This window comes from Gobio gobio (genome assembly GCF_949357685.1).
Source record: "Gobio gobio genome assembly, chromosome: 3".
Classification (NCBI taxonomy): Eukaryota; Metazoa; Chordata; class Actinopteri; order Cypriniformes; family Gobionidae; genus Gobio; species Gobio gobio.
Window position 1 is genome coordinate 27420066 of NC_137099.1, and position 22165 is coordinate 27442230.

At 37.2% G+C, this 22165-nt stretch overlaps 3 protein-coding genes across 3 annotated transcripts; all 3 read left to right on the forward strand.

Annotated features, from left to right (window-relative positions):
• The first annotated feature begins 3169 nt into the window (after positions 1 to 3169).
• Positions 3170 to 4765, forward strand: lrata (lecithin retinol acyltransferase a). The gene is made up of 2 exons (XM_079811517.1): positions 3170 to 3703; positions 3987 to 4765. The coding sequence occupies exons 1-2, from the start codon at positions 3185 to 3187 to the stop codon at positions 4137 to 4139; spliced, it is 672 nt and encodes a 223-aa protein (XP_079667643.1). The 5' UTR covers positions 3170 to 3184; the 3' UTR covers positions 4140 to 4765.
• A 4031-nt stretch (positions 4766 to 8796) lies between these two features.
• On the forward strand, positions 8797 to 11646 carry LOC307123120 (lecithin retinol acyltransferase; the record flags this gene model as incomplete). Its single annotated transcript, XM_079811518.1, is given in 3 exon segments — positions 8797 to 8880; positions 8884 to 9303; positions 11491 to 11646. Coding segments are annotated over 3 exon segments (660 nt in total).
• Positions 11647 to 15395: 3749 nt separating this feature from the next.
• Positions 15396 to 18124, forward strand: npy2r (neuropeptide Y receptor Y2). Its single transcript, XM_079811651.1, has 2 exons — positions 15396 to 15592; positions 16635 to 18124. Exon 2 carries the CDS (start codon positions 16648 to 16650, stop codon positions 17791 to 17793), a length of 1146 nt encoding a protein of 381 aa, XP_079667777.1. The 5' UTR covers positions 15396 to 15592; positions 16635 to 16647; the 3' UTR covers positions 17794 to 18124.
• Positions 18125 to 22165: the final 4041 nt, after the last annotated feature.

A 22165-nucleotide genomic window follows, 5' to 3' on the forward strand; every position in this document is an offset into this window, starting at 1 on the left:
CAGTAACCAAGGCAGTGGGTCTAAAGAGAGCTATATTCTTTACATTTATACGTCTACAAAGATTCACATTTCTTCATTCTGTTTATTTTCTGCTTAGGTGTATCATGAAGCTCTGACTCAGCCAATAACATAATTAAAGTGACCAGGCTGTGACCTGATTTTATGGTGCAAAACCATATTGAATGTGGTAGACAACAGATATAAGGCATGGCTGACCCGAGAGTCAACTTGAGCGTCTGTGAACTTAAACAACTCTGAACTCTGCCTGAACCTCTCTTAAAACCAGATGGAGAGCTGCTTCCATTTCACAAGTCCCAAGAAGCAGCCTGCCAACTCTGTAGTCTCCCAAACAAATGATAAGAAATGTCACCACCATTGCAGCCATCATGGGAGGTCATTGCCGTCTAAACTGTACTGAAATGCAACACAAAGTCTTAGTTCATTTTGAGGTTATTTAGTATACTGCCTGAATCGAGCTTACACCAGTATACATACCAGGCTGAACTCTGTAAAACTGCCAGGCTTGTCGTTTTTATTGGTTTGTATACAAATGACTTATTGTATTGTGCTGAAAATTGTAAAATGCTATAAAGGCCTGTTCACACCAAATATAAAGATAACTACTGTATATTAGCATCCACACCAATGCACGATAACGTTATTATAAGTGCTCCCCACGCTGCAGTTATGTTGTCTGCTGCATTAAAGGCTTGAGCAAGATGGATTCTGATTGGCTGTCAGTGTTTTTATCATCCATCAACTGACAAAAATGTATCTTTTCTTTCTTTCATTCTTTCAACTTATTTATATAGCGCTTTTTACAATGCAGATTGTTTCAAAGCAGCTTCACAGTGTTAAACAGGAAAATAATGCAACAGAATTTGATTCGGCTGTACAGCCTTGAACCAGCAATGAAAGTATAATCAATAAATGCACAAAAACATTTAAGTATAGTGTATTTGTTTTCTCAACAAGAGTACTCTTCTCTGGCATATCGTAATATGATCACAGTGAATTTGTAATTGGGAGGTCATAGCAAGGGCAGTGTGAGTTCAGCGGACGTCGCTTCAAGTGTAGTTTGCAATGGCCGCAGTTTCACATTTGCCCTTAAGACCTTAGACTGCCTGGTGAGCACAGCTGCCAAATATTCAACACAAAATAAATGCTTTTGAAGGCCACAATAATGAAACTGTATTTTCTATTTATCTGGTTTATATGCTAAACAAGATGGGTATGGACAGATAACCTTTCACAAACTAGGAAACAGAAGACATGAACAGATGAACATGATGACCTGATCACAAACATGTATATATATATATATATATATATATATATATATATATATATATATATATATATATATATATATATATATATATATATATATATATATATATATATATATATATATATATATATATATATATATATATATATATAAAGGATTTTATATCTCCGTTTTAACTATTGCACTTAATAGTTATCACAGCCAAAAGCCTGTACTACTGGACATACAGCACCTTTAAAACCCAAAGCCCTAAAGAAGCATGATCAGTTCTTATCTTTGTTGAACAAAGAAAAACAAAACTGGCCTGTGATCAGCAATTGAGAGATTTAATGGTTCCCTCCCTGGTGTTACCATCTGTATGGTGTTAAACCATGCATGTTTAGACCTTATGATTACTTTATTACAGTTGTACCTTCATTACCTCTCCCAGTTTGTCATCTAAACTGGTAGAAATCATACACAAAACCACTGTCTAAGCATAGTATTGATTCTGAAACCAATTGCATTGCTTGCTTTTGTATTATTTTGAATTATGCGAGATTAATGCTTATAAGATTCATGAAAAAATAGTTTTGACCATTGTGAAAAAAAAAAAAAAAAAATCTCATAGCGTTTCTCTTTGAGATGTCATCAGATGCCATTATCTCCTGTCTCTTCTGATTAGCCACTGATATCTTAACAAGCACTTGGAACCAAACTTTGTGGAGGAAGAGTAGATATTCTGATTTCATGCACTAGATTGGACAAATGGGTCTAATGATTTTAAAAGAAAGAGGATCTGGGAATAAAATTCAAGTTTATCAGATGACCTGATTACGACAAAGAATCTCTATTACACGTTGTTGCAAATTCGGGTCACTTCTTCCTTTTAAGTTCGCATGAATTTTTTTGGGTGCTTAGGAGAAAGGCTGGAAGGCTAAAAGGCTAAAAGGCTGGACCAAAGCGTGTGAGAACAGCAAGTGGTATTGTTATAGGATAATCAGCTCCTGCCTCTAATTAAGAGGCTCGCGTTTCACAGACAAAATCAGCTCAAAGTGGACTTCAAAACATGTTCAAGCATAGGGAAAAATATGGTTTTGGATAAGCTTATTCACATGTCTGAGACGGTTGAGGTCACAGACCTAGACGTATGTGGAGAAAAGTGTATAATATAATGGCCACAAAATATATTCATTTTAGTCTAATTCATTTTAGATAACAAAGTCTCATTGTGGAGATTGCTGTTTTCTGTTTGCTTTTCCTACAAAAAAGAATTTACAGTCACACAATTAATAAGCACTAATAACATTGTTCTTTTATCTGATTAATTGCAATGCTGTTTGCAAGCGGTTTAAATATAAAAAGTACATTTATTGTCAATCAATTTCTATTACTATCTCACTGTTAGAAAATAAATCCGTAAAATAACAGAAAGGTACTGGCAGTTTATTATCCGGACATTATCCAGTAAATTTACAAACATTTCCGTTAACCTAACACAGAACGCAATGCAGTGCAAAATTCAAAATACAGGTAAAGTTTCTGCAAAGAATGAATTCTGTTAAATATTTTTACAGATTTTTTTAGAGTGTAGGCCCTATATCAATGATGTCATATCAACATATTTTATAAATATATTAGCCTAATCAAGATTTCCTACTATTTGACAGCTAATTTAAATAATTTTTTTAATCAAAATTATTATAAAGTGTTACCAAATAAGCTCACTGTTTATTTCCAAAAACTACACAACTTTAAGTAATCAAGTGTTGAAGCATTAATGTGGTTTAGTGTGGGAATGTAGCCTAACTTCCAGCCAATCACAATGCTGGGAACCTCCTCAGTCCTAAAGCACATGCCATATATAAATTCTCAATCGACTGTGAGGGCTTCACTGTCATAAAAAACACTAAAATGCTAGACTCGCTGACATTTCTATTTGAGAAATTCTTTCTTTTCTCAAACTTGAATCTTTTTAAAAGTCCATGGCAGGAGACGGAGGAGTGTGCAGTGAAATCCCCAATGCTCAGAAGAGGAGACCTATTGGAGGTGCAGCGCACTTTATTCATTCATTACGGCATCTATCTGGGCGAGAACAGAGTGGCGCACCTGATGCCTGACATCATGCCCATATTAACTAACGACAAACAGCTCATTAAACCAGTTGTTACCAACAAAAGACTAATTTTAGGCTGCATTTACAGAAGCGCGAGTATACGCGTCGATTCGGTTGAAGATTTCGCGTATGGAGCTCAGATTTTGGTGAATGATATGGATATGAAACTGAAGTGTCAAGCACTGGCGAGCGAGGACGTCGCGAGAAGAGCAGAGAAACTGGTCGGCGACATTCCGTACAGTTTATTATGGAATAATTGTGAACATTTCGTGACGTATTGCAGGTACGGGACACCTGTGAGCCAGCAGACAGAGAGGGTGAGTTCTCTTTCATACAAAACGTGGAAAATATAGCCTAGAACACACCTTTTGTACTTAAAAATGTAAATAACAGAATTAATATTATAATTAATAAGTATTATAGAATTAATACCATGTTATCAAAATGCCAATATTTGATCACAAATGATCAAATATTATTATTATTATTATTATTATTTTGTAGTGCCTATAAAAAACCTAGGGATTTTGAAAAAATAATCAGTAAATTGGATTTGGACAAAGTCTGTTAACAGTATCTTGAATGTATTTTCTTGTGCAGTTCTGTGACTGTCTGAAAACCATCATTCGGGACCAACGAAGTGTGGCCTTAACGGTTGGGATGGGAGTGATGTACATCCTTTGCTTTGGCGTGGCACCTTCAACTACATTACCCACAATACTTATTCCCTTCATTCTGTGGATGGCTGGCTGAGGGACACTTTCAGTACATCACATAAAACAACACAGCTCGGTCTTAAAGGGGACAAATACACAACAATGCAATGCATCGGTGCAGCAGTGGAATATGTGTATGCAAAGTCTGATTATGTAGTCAAGCAATGTTTGAGCATAGTTTGCATTTTGCCTCTACATATGTTAAATGGTAAGCTTTATCATTTAAGCAATTCTTGAAAACATTAGCTCCATTTTGCTGCATTTTTTTCTCCTTCATTTTAAACCATACTTAAAATTGGTAAAGCCAATATTGTTGTAGCTTAAAGTTACAGATTTTATGTATACTGCTCACTAAAAGTGCCTTATATTTGGTGTATAAAGCAGAAGTGTTTAAGATAAATTTCACTAATATGATCAGTTTTTATTGTATATGGACTGTGATTTAAACATACATTATAGTTTTTTATGCTTGGTTGTGAATTTGTACAGTTTAAAATATATGTTTAATACCATAAGCTCCTGAACAAGAACAGGAATAAGAACATTTAGGCAGAATTTAATGAATGTAAGTAGATAGTACAAGTATTTCTGGTTACTGTTGTAAACAGTTGATTGGATTTATTACCCTATTTACATCAAAATAAAGCCAAAATTGTTGAATTCAAATTTTTTCGATTCGATTTTTTTTGCAAAGTTCTTCCTGACATTAAATCATATAGAATAAAAAAGGGAAGTAATTTAAAGGGGTGGCAAAACACGATTTCACTTTTCTAGCTTGAGTGTAATGTTGCTGTTTGAGCATAAACAACATCTGCAAAGTTACAACGTTCAAAGTTTAAAGCAAAGGGAGATATTTGCTTTTAAAGAAATCAATTTCTAAGGACTACAGCAAACGGCCAGTAGGGACTACAGACATTCCTCCAGGGTTGCTGACATCACCAGTCCCAATATTTACATAAACCCCTCCTCCGAGAATATTAAATAGGGGGGGGGGGGGGTGAGGCCATTTTGTATTGCTGTGGGGAAGAGTTGTTGTGGTATAGTTAGTATGCTGGAGTGTTGTTGCCGCAATGCCGACGAAACACAGTTATTTTCATCCGGATTGCAGGTCCACTCTGTTCACACTTCCAAGGGACAGGGGTGCGTTGCAGTGCGTTTAACATACATCATGTTATATGCATGTGTGTATGAGACAGAGGGGAACATGGTCGCATTTGCAGCAGATATATGCTGCCCATCATAAATCAAAGCACGAGACAGACGGGGGTCGGAGGAGAAGACAAGAAAATGTGACATAATGGAAAATATTAGACTGTATTCGCAATACACGAGCCGCGGTTCATCTGCACGAGACAAACGCTGCCAGTGTGTGAATGCACAACGGGTGCGCGCGGCTCCCGCTGCACATTTCACGGAGGAAAGCTTCCACAATCTTCGCGAGTTCAATGCAGGATTCGCACAACGGCTTGTCCTGAAAGATGGATTTAAAAACAGAAGCTGTTTACGGTCCATAACCTGTAAGTGTGATTTATTTTTTCTTGATGTGTTTTCCTGTAATAGTTTGTATTGTTAATTGTACGTTGTAGCAAGGAAGTAAACAAATGACAACGCTGTTTGGCTCTGCAAACCAGTTTGTGAAATGCTCATTCATACTTAACATTATCCGACAAACACCTACCGTTACAAACTTTTTTTAAATATCAACAGCGAACTTGGAATTAGTGTAAATTATTCTTTGATTAGAGCTTTTCTGTATTGTTTATCTACAGGAATGCTAAACATGGTTCTGTGTTTGATTTGGCTACTATAGTAAAGCCAATGTTTAGTGTTCGTTTTGGGTTAATAGTTCTTGCGACAGATATTTGGCTATAATCGTTCTAAAAATACAAAAGTAACAGTGCCATTCAGTAGCGATCACTATAGATCCGCAGTCTTTACTCTTGAGGACTGAACAGGTTGAACAGGTTCTGCTCGATCATCTTCACTAAAATGTTCTGGGTCCGATTCGGGCTCAAATTGGTATGGTTTTATAGACGCCATTGTTTCTAATACTACCAAAGCACAGACTACCGGTAAAGGTAAGGGGCTTGACTTTTCCGACAAAGTGCAATAGGCGCTTAGCGAATCACAACACACTGGGCCAGCTAACCAATCTAAGACCATTGCGTATTTTTGAGGGACCGGCTTCATAGAACCCGGAAACCATCAGACCGTTTTTACAAGGAGGGACAGAGCAGTGTAGAATAAAGGTAAAATATATGAAAAATAATGAAATTTTTTAAAAACGAGGCAGTGCACCCCACAAACACAATCAAGCCTTCGAAGGAATGTGTTTTACCACCCCTTTAATGAATGAATTATGTCTCTATAGGAAGGATGTGGGTAGGATTTAATTGTCAACGTTCACAAAAAGTGTTTATATTTTAATTGTGGGACTAAAGCAGTAGTTCTCAACACTGTCGTCCCACCATTGTTAAAGACAAAATAAAGACACCTATGGGCCTCCCTCATGTTTAAGTGCCCCCCTACATAATTTCTACTCCTGCTGTAATGATAAATAAGCTTCTTGTTTTCAAATATATTATTACCAGAAACAAGAAGTGGCCGTAGACTGAGCTAGACTATTAGTAGAAATGCTGTTTACACTAACTACACCTACCATTGTCTGCTTTGGCCAGATAAAATGACAAAAAATATTCAATTCAGCTTTTGATGCAACAAAGAGCTTGAGTCTGCCTTTTCCTGATCCCATTCTTCTCCCTATTCCCATTGCAAATTGATGCATTAAACTCAATTATCTATAATCTAAAAACGTGGCTCCCTTCCTGCACCTTCAAGGACATTTTTACTGTCTGCAGGCTATGGTTAGGGGTATTTGTAAGGGAGGGCTTTAGGAATAGGGACAAGTAAGGTCCCATTAAGTTAGCATACATATATGATTTTAATAAATATGACCATACATAACATGTTTCAGGAACAAAAGATAGATGAAGTGTGGATCTGAGTGGAAGAGAGGACCACAGTGAAACCAGTGGAGTTGATGACCGTTGGAGCCGGTAGGACAGTGGATAATGGCAGAGTCCAAGGGATGGAGGACCACGGGGACACCAAAGAGGTGGAGGACCAAGGCACAGCTAAAGTCCATTGTGGAACCAGGGGATTGACAGAGGATGGCGAGGACGAGGGTCCACCATTAGGGCCAGCATGATGGAGAACCACATTGGAGCCGTGGGGTTGGAGAGCTGAGGTTGAGCTGAGGGATCGGAGGACCCAGAAGGAGCCTGAAGTCTATAGTATACTTCGGCCGTCTTCACGCCCTGTCTGTGTGCAGCCCATTTTTTGAGACAACGAGAATGGTGCGCGTACAACAGCGCAGGCACAAGAAAGACAGAATAATTCGCTAGGTGGCAATAAGCACAGTACTTTGCGGAGTGTGCAGTCGTTGAAAAAGAGTTGCGGAAAGAGTGATTCAGAAACAACATGCTTGAAACAGGAGGAGGAAAACACTACAAAGGATGGCGAACCGTGACGAGTGTTTGTGCAAAGTTCATGCGTTTTTGTTTGTATTGTGAAAAGTACTGGGACACCCCTCCAAATCATTGAATTCAAGTGTTCCAATCACTTCCATGGCCAAAGGTGTACAAAATCAAGCACCTAGGCATGAAGACTGCTTCTACAAACATTTGTTAAAGAATGGGTTGCTCTCAGGAACTCACTGAATTCAAGTGTGGTACAGTGATAAGGTTGCCATCTGTGCAATAAGTCCATTCATGAAATTTCTTCACTACTAAATATTCCACAGTCAACCGTTAGTGGTATTATAACAAAAGTGGAAACAATTGGGAAAACAGCAAATCTTAAAATCACACAGCGTCAGTGCATGCTGAGGCTCATAGTGCGCAGAAGTTGCCAACTTTCTGCAGAGTCAATAGCTACAGACCTCCAAACTTCGTGTAGCCTTCAGATTAGCTCAAGAACAGTGCATAGAGAGCTTCATGAAATATGTTTCCATGGCTGAGCAGCTGCATCCAAGCCATCACCAAGTACAATGCAAAGTGTTGGATGCAGTGGTGTAAAACATGCCGCCACTGGACTCTAGAGCAGTGGAGACGTGTTCTCTGGAGGGATAAATTACGCTTCTCTTTCTGGCAATCCGATCGGCGAGTCTGGGTTTACATTATGGTTTGGGGTTTTTCAGGGGTTGGGCTTGGCCCCTTAGTTCCAGTGAAAGGAACTCTTAATGCTTCAGCATAGCAAGACATTTTGGACAATTTCATGCTCCCAACATTGTGGGAACAGTTTGGGGGTGGCCCATTACTGTTCCAACATGACTGCGCACCAGTGCACAAAGCAAGGTCCATAAAGACATGGATGAGCGAGTTTGATGTGGAGAAACTTGACTGGCCTGCACAGAGTCCTGACCTCAACCCGATAGAACACCTTTGGGATGAATTGGAGCAGAGACTGCGAGCCAGGCCTTCTCATCCAACATTGTGCCTGACCTAACAAATGCATTTAATATCTATTCAGACACAATGTGGCTTATATAAAAACTTACAAAATCACCTTGTCGTAGTCAACATGTGATGCCCAAAAGCTGCTTAATTAAACAAACCATATCACTCCTCCCAGGGCAGATCAAATAAATTGAGTAGATGTGAAGTAAACAGCATTACTGTTCACTGCCTTCCACCATGATCGCTCTCAGATTGTTTAATTTGTTCTTCATCACCTCCACACTGGAGGATGAGTGTGAAGAAAACCGAGGGATTAAAACTTAGGACATCTCCCTTTACAAGCGTGGTGACCTTTTGGTGGTATCAAGGACTCTTTTTAAACATTTTGGAATCTACTTAGGTGAAGGTTGCGTCGCTCATTTTATCCCAGACATCCTACCAGTGTTCACTAAAGAAAAGTTCATTGTTGAGCAGATGGTGACCAACAAAAGACTGATTTTTGGAGTTTTGGCTAAGACAGCCAGTGTTCGTATAGACTCTTTGGCTGATTTTGCATATGGTGCTAAGATTCAGGTCAATAGTACAGATAGGATGGTCAGTGTACAGCCACTGAATGGAGAGGAAGTGGCACAGCGGGCAGAGAAGCTGATTGGATCTTTCTCCTACAGCTTACTGTGGCACAACTGCGAACACTATGTCATGTATTGCCGCTATGGTGTTGCATTTAGCTTTCAAACCTTCCAGGTAAGAAAAAAAAAGAGGGTGTTGTGTGATTTATGTGGAATATAGATACAAAAGTTTGGTGTTGGTATGATTTTTTAAGTCTCTTATGCCCACCAAGTCAACATTTATTTGATCAAAAAATACAGTAATCTTGTGAAATATAAATTACAATTTAAAATAGCTGTTTCCTATTTGAATATATTTTACAAGTAATTTATTCCTGTGAGGGCAAAGCTGAATTTTCAGCAGCCATTAATTCAGTCTTCAGTGTCACATGATCCTTCAGAAATCATTTATGCCGATTTGGTGTCAATGTTGCCGTATACTTCGGGTCGTACTAACCCCAAACTTTTGAACGGTAGTGTAAAAATATAAGTGATTTATAAATATGCCTGAAAAAGACCTCTGCATAAGAACATGGATGACTGACTAACTGAATGAATGAATCTTAGTTAGAAAAAAAACAACTTGTTTCAGACAACTTTTTGGAGTATTATGTGTTGTGAGAGAATGCAGTTAACTGGCAGTAAGACTAATAGGACGCATATGTGATGTACAGAAAATCCATGAGCTTTAAAATAGCATATTAGTTGATCTTTGCATAAGTGGTGAAGTTAAGAATGAATACTTTTAAGATCATTTTTTAAGATAATCAATTCTCTGTTGACATGACTGTCACACATTAAGCTTCCCGCTGCATTCATTTAATTGTCCACTTTTGTTTTCAAATTCCAAGCAGGATTTCACAATTTCCTCCTACACAAGTACAGATTATCTCCTATTCGAATATGTCAGTGAACTCTTCTCCTCATGGTTTATTTCCCATAAATAGATCTGAGAAAAGACAAAACATCTTGTGCTTTTTTAGTAACCTTAACCACGCTATGAAAAGCTGCTGAATGCAACAAACAAACAGGATAACTGTCAGAGCACAAAAGTCTAGTTTGCATAGCTGCCAACTTTTGAGTTTTGCTTGGAGTGAGATTTTGTTGTTGGGATATAAACAAATTATCTTGCATCACAATAAGTTTATTGTGATTGTCAAAACATTTTAGTGTCTAAACTGAATTTTATTAGGTTTAGTGACAACATGTTACAATGTTTATATGGTACAATTTCTGGTAAGCTACGTTTTTTTTATTATTGCTTGAAACAAATTTCAGGATTTCAATTCAGTTCAATTCTTGTGATTTGATTTAATATTGACTAATTTGGATAAATATTAGGTACACAAGATAGGCATTTTTCTCAAGAAAAAAAAAACTCACCTAATGCTATAAACATACAGAGAGCCTTATCAGCTGGTAGTATTAAAAATAATTCAAATGAAATATAATGCGTTTTTTTATTATAATAACAACTTTATCTAATGATATAAGTAAAAATATAATAAATATGTAATATAGTAGGCTACACATATTTAGCTAAATACTCTCTATAGCTCTTTTTTTCTAGCCAACTAACTTGCTATGGCCTATGGTCATTAAATGGCTTTCCTGAGGTAGGCTAAATGTTATGTGACATAATTGTTCTCCAGCTGTTTTATTGACCCTTTAATTTCTTGCAGCGATATGAAAATTAGATTAAATGAGTTACTGCATTAGGTAACAATGACAATAGTATTTAGTAATCTTCAGGTTATTGCTATTTTTTTCACATTTAAAGTTGTATAAATTAATATTAGATTAAATTCAATCTCTAGAGTAGACTGAATTCTATAAATAACATAACATTAAAATGAACATTGTTGTTAGTCAATGATATTAATGCATAAATCAATGTTAAAGAATTGAATCTTTTTGTAAAATGTTACCAAAAATATATTTTAATAAAAAACAGCATTTAATAAAATAATATAAAATGAGCATGGTTCTTTTCCTATTAAATGTGATGAGCATCATGCTACTAGCCTACATATGCTGATACATTTGCAATTGCTTTAAAAATAATAAATACCAGTATATTCCAGTATACTCCAATATATGGTGTAATTTGAATACATTCTGAAAAGGTGACAATGAAAAAGCCATCTTATTTTGCATTTTGCAATAGCGTCAAACAACAGTAGCAGCGCCATCTAGTGGACAGTCATAATGCACAGTGAAATAATGAATCATGATCAGTTTGTGAAACCTGCAGCAAATGTTCCTAATAGAACACATAAGCATCTTATTCCATGCTAAACAATTCCTCTCCCCTCTCTTTCAGTTCTGCAAAACTGTAAGGAAAATTCTCTTCAGCAGGATGATGGCCTTCCTGTCAGCTATAATCGGGGTCTTCATCATTTTACATCTATGCGCGATGACACCTCTCACCACCCTACTCATTGTCATTATTCCCTTTACCATCTGGATGGCATCTTGAAGACACTCCGGGTGGAATTTGTCCTTTAATGTTGATCCAGAAACAGCCACAAAAGCATCAAAGCATGTACTCCGTCAACAACTGCCCTTCAATACACAGGCTACAAAATCTTGCTATGGACAATATGGGTCTGGTATGCAAACTATAAATGTTACAAGAAGTGGTGATGATGGATTAGTCATGAAACTTTGATTCAATTATTGTTTGTGTTGTCACGTCATAGGACATAGACCCTGCATCTGTTGCTTATCATGAATGATAATTATGATTATAAGTCTCATTTAACCATTTTAGCACTATTTTTGTAATAAATAAAACTTTATAATGAGAAAACAACACATTTTCTATGTTTAATGTGCACCAAGATTGCAAGACATCTGCCACTTGCCCAAGGCAGAATTCTAACCCTGGAATGAGTGAAAGAAAGAAAGAAAGAAGAAGAAAAAAAAAGGAAATCTGTCACTGGGTATGACTGAAGGAAACAAACAAAGAAAATTCCCAGTGCCATGTAGTCCGTTTATACTCAAATATGTGAGTGTCAATTATACACGGATGCATTAATAATTTATGAAAGCGTTCTGTAATTACTTCCATCACTTGTGCAATTATCAAATTAAATTTGTTAACTGATTCAGTATAATTCATGTCCAAATTTAAGGTACTGCTATTTCATACAAATTACATTCAGCCATTTTGGATTACAAAGAAACATTAAGTAATATTTGGACGGTCCTGAGTGCCATGATGTAGTCAGAAAGAACAGTAATTGGGATAATTATGATGAATGGCAGTACATGGAAAGATGCTGCAGACAGCGTTTACATTAGTGTGTCCTACACGGAGCCTGGATCCAGTCCTGCTTTGTTAAATTCAATGCGGGGGGTAATTACTTACTGCGTCAACTTAAGGTATATTCAGGCTTGTTTGTTTGCAATTATAATAATGGCATCCTTCAGTTATTTTTAGATTAATTGAGCATTGCAGCAGACAGGTACTATTTCCCATTTGAATGAAGGATGCATTACTTGCAAGAAACAAATCAATTTTTAAGTTGATTATGAAGTGAAGTGAGCATACATTTATTAATTTCTTTCAAAATAAGTGAAATATAATTTAGGTTTCTTTATTTACATTTGAGATAATTTTGCAAGAGAAAACTTGCAAGTATCCTAAAGTATAAGGTCATGAATATGTCATATTGGAATAATTAAAAATGTTAGGTTACATTGCCAATAAAAAGCTGCTCTGATCATAAAAATCTTTGACATGCATCTCTCTAAACAGTTTAAAACTGTGCCCAAACGAACTGACCCCTAAGCTTAAGCAAATAGACAACATACACATATATTATCAATACACATCTTAATAATAATAATAATAATAAAAGAACAATTTATCTAATCAGTTATAACTGCAGTCCCACTTTGACAATGACAGATATGATTCTTTATGTTTCATGTGTTATATTCTTACCCTGAAGTCAAACAGCTAACAGCACTATGGATGGATTAACATCAGAACAGAAGCAGCGCTTTAGGGAGCTGGTTATTTTTGTCAGTGTTCTCTGTAGTGTTGTTGCACTGTTGCTATATGTCAATTTGCCTGACTGGACATTTACCTCAGTGTCCCTGTGGAAGTGACTGAAAATCTATACCAATTAATTATACAGCCAATAAGTGACTAAAGCTGCCAGCTTAGTTCTATTAGAAACCTATATTGAGATTTAGGGCTGTTTAGGTGTATTATGTACATAGATGTCATAGCAACCAAACTGTAATTATTGTTTCAACAACCTATATGAGAAGAAAACACATCAAAAGACAGATTTCCTATGATATAAGCTCCTGGATGAGATGGATCAGGGATGACACACATAGAAAAGTTCTTTAGACAGTTGTTCATCCAATTACTAATGACATGCGGTGGATTTGAATGCTATTTTATGAATGCTAATATTAAAGATCACGATTCTTTGATGGAAAAATCTTCATGGTATTTCACAATTCACAATCAATCATTCAAAGGTTGTTTTTTATTTTTTATAATGGATCCATCCAAAATGAAATATATTTCACATGTCTGAAAAGATTTATATATTTCTAAAGCTAGGATATCAACATTCTCAAGGTTTAAAAAGTACACAAAGACTGTATAAAAGTAATCCATAAATCGAGCTGTAAAATCTTCTGAAGATACATGATTGCTTTATTTAATTTAGGCTTTTATTAACATATAAACATTGATCAACGCAAATAAATAGAGCATGTGAAATATGGTAAAAGGACGTTAATTTGTGTGTTTGCTTGTTTGTGACAAACATGATGAGAGAATATTCATTTGTGCTCCAAAGGTGAACAAAACTCTTATGAGTTTGGAACATGAGGGAGAGTAAATAATGAATTTGGGTGAACGATCCCTTTAATGCATGTTCTTGGTCTTACTGTGAACAATTGATTGGTGCGTGTTATTCCAAAGAGAGATTCTTAAACCAAAAGTAATTTGCTCTTCCTCTGGGCTGCAAAGGGCAGTCCATGTTGACTTTATCCTTATCTAATGTCCTTATTCCTTAACTATAACTAATCTAATTTATTCTTAAAAGAATAAATGGCTTCAGAAAAACCTTATGGGAAAAGAAAAAAATCCATGACACAATCAAATTTAAATTTAGAAACTGAAGTGGTGGTGGACAAGAATTGGAAAATGATAAATCACTCAGATGTTTGATGCTGCGATATTTAACATTTATAATCTCAGTGCAGTTCTGCATGGTTGAGAATAATAATGCTCAGACAGTTTGTGAATTTTTAGATTGAATTATTGCATGCATTAGTTTGTTTCCTAAAAACTGCCCTGCATGCGAAAGATCATCACTGCAGTCTCACTTTGAAACAAAACATAATGGACTAAAATTCTGAGGTTCTTATGTCTGTGTTTATTATGTGTAAAGTGGCTGGCAGGTTACAACTAGATCATGCATATAATATATAATTGTACTCCATCAGATGAAACCATGTAATATAAGGGAATAACCTTGTAATAGCATGCATTTTTATAAAAAAAAGACAGGCATGGTAACGCCATCAACACCTGAAAACAGACAAGATTAGATCTTATGGCCTACAACAACAAATGTAAATATTGCTAAGGGCATTATTCAGTTCATTCTGTTTAAATGGAATAGGTCTGGCAACAAAATGGGATGACTCTTATCTTGATTGTTGACGTCATGTGTCCATTTCTACCTGATGTGGATCAGGAGGACAGACATTTGTCCTTTTGTCTTAATGATTACATTTCCTGACATTTGAAACCCTCTTTAGTTTGTACCTGTACCATCTGCAAAGCTCAGCTGACAATAGAAAAAAAGCTGAGAAAACAATGTTGAAAAAAAAGGACATCAACATTATTTATGAGTTAATTAGCTGTATATTGCAGTTATCAGAAGAAAATAGAGATCTTTTCATGTCAGTACTTTTTTTTATTTATTAAGTAATAACTTTCATTAATAGTAAAGATGATTAGCATAAATTACATAGACTGGTGCTTAACAGATAATTAATAAGGATTTAAATGCCAAAAATCCTTCTAGATTAATTCATTTTAATAAGAAATATGAATTAAAATAACATTAATAAATCTCCGATCTATTATATTTGTAATTAAAAAGCAAACTGTGGCTCATGAAGTCCGATGTCAATCAACAATCTCGCGAGTATACCTACTGGTGGATTAGCGCACGTAAAGATCATGCAGAGGCAGACTCTCAGCAGACTGAAGCGGTCCTTTCCCTTTCAATGCATCACATTCATTCGGACTCGTGTTATTGACACTTCTTGAATTCTGTCGTAGAGTCATGCAAGATCGTACTGGTATGGATTTTGTCTATTTTGCTTCTTATGACAGATATACGAGCTTCTGTGGCATGAAACTTCTCAATTTGAAGAAGGTAAGACACTTTCAGGTCTGAAATTACTTTCCCTCGAAAGGGACTTCCTTCCAAAATTCTGTGCACTTTTGCACAAAACGTTTTGCTCGGTTCAATCCAAGGTGTAAAACTTTCAAATGTATGCATGTCTTTGTTATATTAACCGCATATTATTAGTGACAGTACATTTACACTATAGGTGAAAACGTGCATTTAACACATGTGAATAATAGCTACTGTTTTACAGATGATAAATAGGCTATAGTACATTCAAACATATGAATGCTACGAACACTTGATTCGTGTATTTATTTATATAAACTATGAATTAATATGTTTAGATTCAAATACTAAAACGTTATGCAATAAATCCACAATGCATATAATTGTATGCATTAAAAATAAAGTCCACGTTATAACATTGTTTTAAAGTGACATAGTTGTGACATGTAGTTACTATGGTAAAGACAGTAAATTATGCACAATTACAAGTAACTAACTCTAAACTAAACTGAACTAAACCCTAACACTATAATAAGTACATGCACTGTAAAAAAAAAAAAAAAAAAATATATATATATATATATATATATATATATATATATATATATATATATATATGATCAATAAGTTATGACAACATGTTTTTACATTGCTTTAACTCTTCAAAATAAGTACATTTTTATGTTATACAAGATTCAACTTATTTTTTAAGGCAATTTTATGTAATTTAATTAGAAATGATTTTATATCCAAATTGAATGTACTTAAAAATTGAAGGCAGCAACTGTTTTTACAGTGTGTAGTAATAATAGCCTACTTGTGTAATTCCAAGTTACACTTTATTTGAAGGTGTCATTGTTACAGTGTAATTATATATTTAAGTACTGAGTAATGTTAATTAACTACACATACTTACTATAGGTTTAGTGTAGGATTAGGGTTTGGTTGCGGGACAGGTTAGTTGCATGTAATTATACATAATAAAATGTTTCTGTTTTGAATACAGAATATATTTTTTAAATATAAAAATTTTCACTTTTCTCATTCTTTTACTTTCCAGAGTAAGTGAATGAATGCTAAACATGGATATAAGAAGCGAAATGAACACATCTGAAGACGAATCCCTGAACTCCTTAATTCAGTCCACAAACTGTTGTACACCAGCCGCTATCCAAGTTAATGGTGTCTTAGATGGTCTGGAAGACAGTACAAAACTTGTGGGTGTTCAAGTGATCTTGATTTTGGCTTACAGCACCATCATTGTCTTTGGCGTGACCGGGAACTCTTTGGTCATATATGTCGTGTACAAGTTTAGAAATTTACACACGGTTACTAACTATTTCATTGTCAACTTGGCTGTAGCAGACCTGTTGGTCAACACATTGTGTCTACCTTTTACTTTGATGTACACTCTCTATGGAGAGTGGAAATTCGGACAGGTGATGTGCTATTTGCTGCCGTACGCACAAGGCTTAGCGGTCCACGTTTCGACCATCACACTGAACGTTATAGCTCTTGACAGGTACCGTAGCATTGTCTACCACATGGAAACCAAGATGTCCAAAGACATGTGCATAGTCGTGATTGCCATTACCTGGGTGGCAAGCGCGATCCTTGCCAGCCCTCTAGCTATCTTCCGTGAATATGTGACCTTCGACCTAACGCCTGAGCAGACAATTCAGGGTTGCGCAGAGAAGTGGCCTGGAAGTAGCGCGGATGGTACAATCTACAGCATCGCCATGTTTTTCCTGCAGTACGGGCTGCCACTGTCTATCATTTCTTTTGCGTACACTCGAATCTGGATCAAGCTAAGAAATCACGTCAGCCCCGGTGGTGGGCGTAGCGACCGCCATCAACGGCGACAGAAGACGACGAAAATGCTGGTGGCTGTAGTGGTGGTCTTCACCGTTAGCTGGCTGCCCTTTCACGCCTTCCAGCTGGCTGTGGATATTGATAGCAGTGTATTGGAAATGAAAGACTTCAAATTGCTCTATACGGCTTTCCATATTGTGGCCATGTGCTCCACCTTTGCCAATCCCATCCTTTATGGATGGATGAACAGGAACTATAGAAGATCTTTTGTGGCCGTGTTCAAGTGTGGAAGGTTAAACAATGGAATAAGAAGAGTTTGTAGCAGTGAGGCAGTAAATGAGAAATGTACACGCAATAAGCAAAACACAACCAGTGTTGCCTTTAAACAAGAAAACACTCTGCTTTGATGGCTGTGTTTTGAAATTTCAAAACACAAAATGTAAACATATTAAAGACAAATATTCAGAAAGTCTATTGTAAAGAATAACTATAAGTAAATCTGAAGACTAAACACTCTACTAATTGCCTGATATTTTATAATTATATGAGACAATTGTGGTGAATTTGTGACTAAACACTTATTTAGTTTGAAATGTTGTATTTTGTTGTTGAAATGTAATATTTATCTGGTTATGTTTGGAATTAACATTTGATCTGTAAAAAAAGTCAGTGAGACATGGATCTCAGATTAATTATATTGTAGATTTTGTTGTTGTGAAAATAAAGGTGATTTTACACAAAATGGTTCCCAAAGCATTAAAAAGGGGGAAGGGGGAAGTAGGACGACATCAGGGCAAGTTGGAATCAAATGTTTGCATTTGATTCTGTCTACTACTCACTATCTTGTGCATGTGATTCGACATATCATCAAAGGAATAAAAAATAATTTCTGACAGTACAGTAGGCTGGTTAAAAAAAAAAAAGTTTCTTTTTTTCAATGTATGATTTAATTTCTATAGAAAAATAAGCACTTATAATTTATTTGCTTGGTTGTCTCTACAACTCACTTGAATTTAATATATTGGTGCTTTGAAAGCTGGTCTGAAACAAGTTTAACAAAAGTATAAAAGGTTTATAGAAAAATTCTGTGTGTGAATCAAAAAATGTGTTGGGTAGGGAGGCAGCAAGCCAGCTGCTTTCTATTTCAGACACCCCATGTCTCGCAGGTAATTAGGTTACGTGGTCTCTACTGCACATTGTTCACAATAAGATCTTTAGGATCACAAGCAATGAAATACTGCACCATTTTGATTCCAAGAGCGAAGTGTTCCCTTCTAAAAACCAAATACTCTTTAAAACGCAAATATGCTCTCAAAATGATGTCATAATTAAACAGGAAGAAGTCTGTCTGATGGGATGTTGTCTCAACTTTTCTCTTATGGAGATTCATATTCCATATTGGACAAGACACTAAAACAATAAATAAGAAATATGTATTACAAATGGAATATACTCCATTAAGATCAGTATTCCTAATTCTGATAGCCACTGGCCTATGAAAGATCAATCAACTGACAGGAACAGTCCAATCAATACTCACTGAACAACATAAAAATAGAATAAGAGGGTCTCAGAGTATTGATCCTTCCAATTACTGTTCTGCCCATCTTTGAATGTCCCAAAAGCCACTTCTATTATATCTACAATTCTCAATTTAATTCCTGTCTCTGCACAAAACGATTTATCGACAGACATCATTGCATTAGGGATTTTATTTCAAGAAGATGGCTTTTAGCCTCAAAGCTTAGGCATGTGCATTACCAGTGGGCATGTCTTAGTCATTCTTTGCTGGTTTGCCCACAATAAACTAAAAGCAAAGACACTACCGCAAATGATTCCAGGCAAAGAAGCTTTAAGGTAGTTATACTTACCTCACTTATTTCACTGTGGATGCCAAATTTCCATTGCTTTAGTGTTAAGGTCTTTGATGCCACAAGCAATACAATTTCCCTTCCCACAGGCATACATAAAGGTTATTATGCTATACTTTCTATTATAATTAATAATTAGTTACATTTATATAGCGCTTTTCTAGGCACTCAAAGCGCTTTACATATAGAAGGGGGAATCTCCTCAACCACCACCAATGTGCAGCATCCACCTGGATGATGCGACGGCAGCCATATTGCGCCAGAACGCCCACCACACACCAGCTGATTGGTGGAGAGGAGATAGAGTGATGAAGCCAATCTGTAGATATGGGGATGATTAGGAGGCCATGATGGAGAGGGGCCAATGGGCAAATTTGGCCAGGATGCCGGGGTTACACCCCTACTCTTTATCGAAGGACATCCTGGGATTTTTAATGACCACAGAGAGTCAGGACCTCGGTTTAACGTCTCATCCGAAGGACGGTGCTTGTTACAGGAAAGTGTCCCAATCACTATAGTGGGGTGTTAGGACCCACACAGACCACAGGGTGAGCACCCCCTGCTGGCCTCACTAACACCTCTACCAGCAGCTACCTGGTTTTCCCAGATGGTCTCCCATCCAGGTACTAACCAGGCTCAGCCCTGCTTATCTTCAGTGGGAAACCAGTCTTGGGCTTCAGGGTGATATGGCTGCTGGTTAAAGTTATAGTATAGTATTATAGTAGGACAGTGATTGGTAGGGCAAAGAGTGCTGATGGTTTGATCCAAATGTTTTCACTTATAATGTGAACACTAACAGCAAACATGATTCAACACATGCCTTTTTTCACGTCGGTTTTGAAGCCTTTTTTTACTGACTGTCGGCCAGATCGCCATCATAATGTAATAACATTAACTGGCGAGTAAGTTAAGTTCACCTTTATTAGCCGAAATAATCTTTTAAACAGATAAATATAACGTTTCCTGAACATAATTTACTCTTGTTGAGCCAACCAGGGCTATTGCTGTTCAGACTGGTGCCCTTGTGCAGAGTTGCATGAGTAATTTTTTCTTTTTTTTGGTTACCATTGTGGTGATTAGTTTGTGGGTAGCTGTCGTGCACACACATATGTTCCATGATTGTTGGATTGTGAGGGGTAGAACTGATGACCATGTGTAGACTGTGTAAATAATGTGCTGGCCCTCAAACTAAATTGATGATTTATATAAACACTAATAGGCAACACAGCACTTGTTCATGCCAACAGCCAAACCCCAAGATCTACACTCAGATCAACATGAACTGGTCTTTCTCTTTACTTAAAAACTACTTACTTGATGTTTTCATTTTGTAATAACATGTTTCAATTGAGTAACCCAATCAAACAGGACTTTAACTTCCTATCATGCTTTGCAAAGGGGCTGAATTCGGAGATTAAATGTTTAAAGGGGTCATGAACTGGCTTTTTTATATACTGTTGTCTGAGGTCAACTTATGACGTTGGCGTGGTTTTTACATTCAAAAACATCATAATGAATAAGTAATAGGCTATTTTCTACCCTGATTTTGAGCCTCTCTCATAGAACGCTCGGTTTTTATGGGCGTGCCGCACTGAAGACTTGGAAGTAAATGCCCACTGCTATGATTGGATAAGCTTTGCATAATATAATGAGCTTCTGCTTCCCCGTGAGTACACGTGAGGGATTGTTTTGAAAGCGTGTGGGAAACGAAAACCGGAATTTTTCGCCCCACAGGGCTTGCAAAATGTCTTTATCAAACAAACACAATGATTTATCGCTCATCCACCCACTATTAATTGTAATGTTATTTTTTTATTACTTGGTCCGCCAGATCGGTGGATATAACCACGAACCGTGCATCACTAACACACACACGCACAAGCCTCACTGCAGAATCAGACAAATCAAAGCATGGTCAAATTTTCTGCGATTGTATTTTTTCTTCAAATATCAAGTCAAACAACGCACATCAAGAAAGGAATGCTATTTCACTATTTAAGCCCGTCGCCAGGCCGGTGATACGTTTTGGTAGCCCGTCTGGAAAACACATAGCCCCGGGACGTTGGGCTTTGCGAGCCCTGTGACAGTGTGCTAAGTTCCCTTTTAGTCGGTCACGTTCGACGTACGTCGGAACTGACCGACGAATTGGGATCTGTCTTCAGAGACCAGTCTACTTCGAGTGTATTAGAAACGAGCCAATTGTATTCGCATGCGGTCCACGCACCGCCCCGCACCGCGGGTATAAATATGGAAGTGGAGTACCGCATATTGCTTTTAACTTCGGAGCCGAACGGTTTGCTGTATCAAGCTGTTTCTGCGAAGAGTGTTTAAACGAGTCTCGAGGAGGATCGCTCTCTTACTTGGGTGTTGGTGTGACGGCGCGAGTCAGCGAGCGGCCGCTGCAACATACACTTGTTCCTGTGTTGGTTGGCTAGGCGTTTCCGTTCTTGAGTGCTCACACGCAGGCTTGCAATCGGACTGCTGTGAGCCGCGGTCATCTCCCTGAGTGCTTCAGCACTTCTAAAAGAGCATTTCCTTCTAAAAAGAGCAACACGGTTTGACCCTGCGTCTTTTTCAAGATGTCATTCAAACCGTGTGTTTCTGGATGCGGTTGTTTCCTGTCCTCATTTGACGGCCACGATCTCTCTCGCATATAAACATGTGAGATTGCGTTCGTGGGTGATCCACGTTCTCCCAGGAGAACGTGGTCACGTTGGCGCGTTGTTCGGGCTTGAGCGTTCAGCGCGCCGTGAGCGTCCAGCGCGTCACTCGGTCCTCTGGTGCGCGATCGAGACTGTGATACCTCAAATGGGGTTGAGTCCCATTGCTTATTCCCCGATCTAGTTCCTTTTCTGGTGCACCGGAAAAGGTCTACTTTGGCTAATAAGTCTTGGTGGCCTGAGGATTA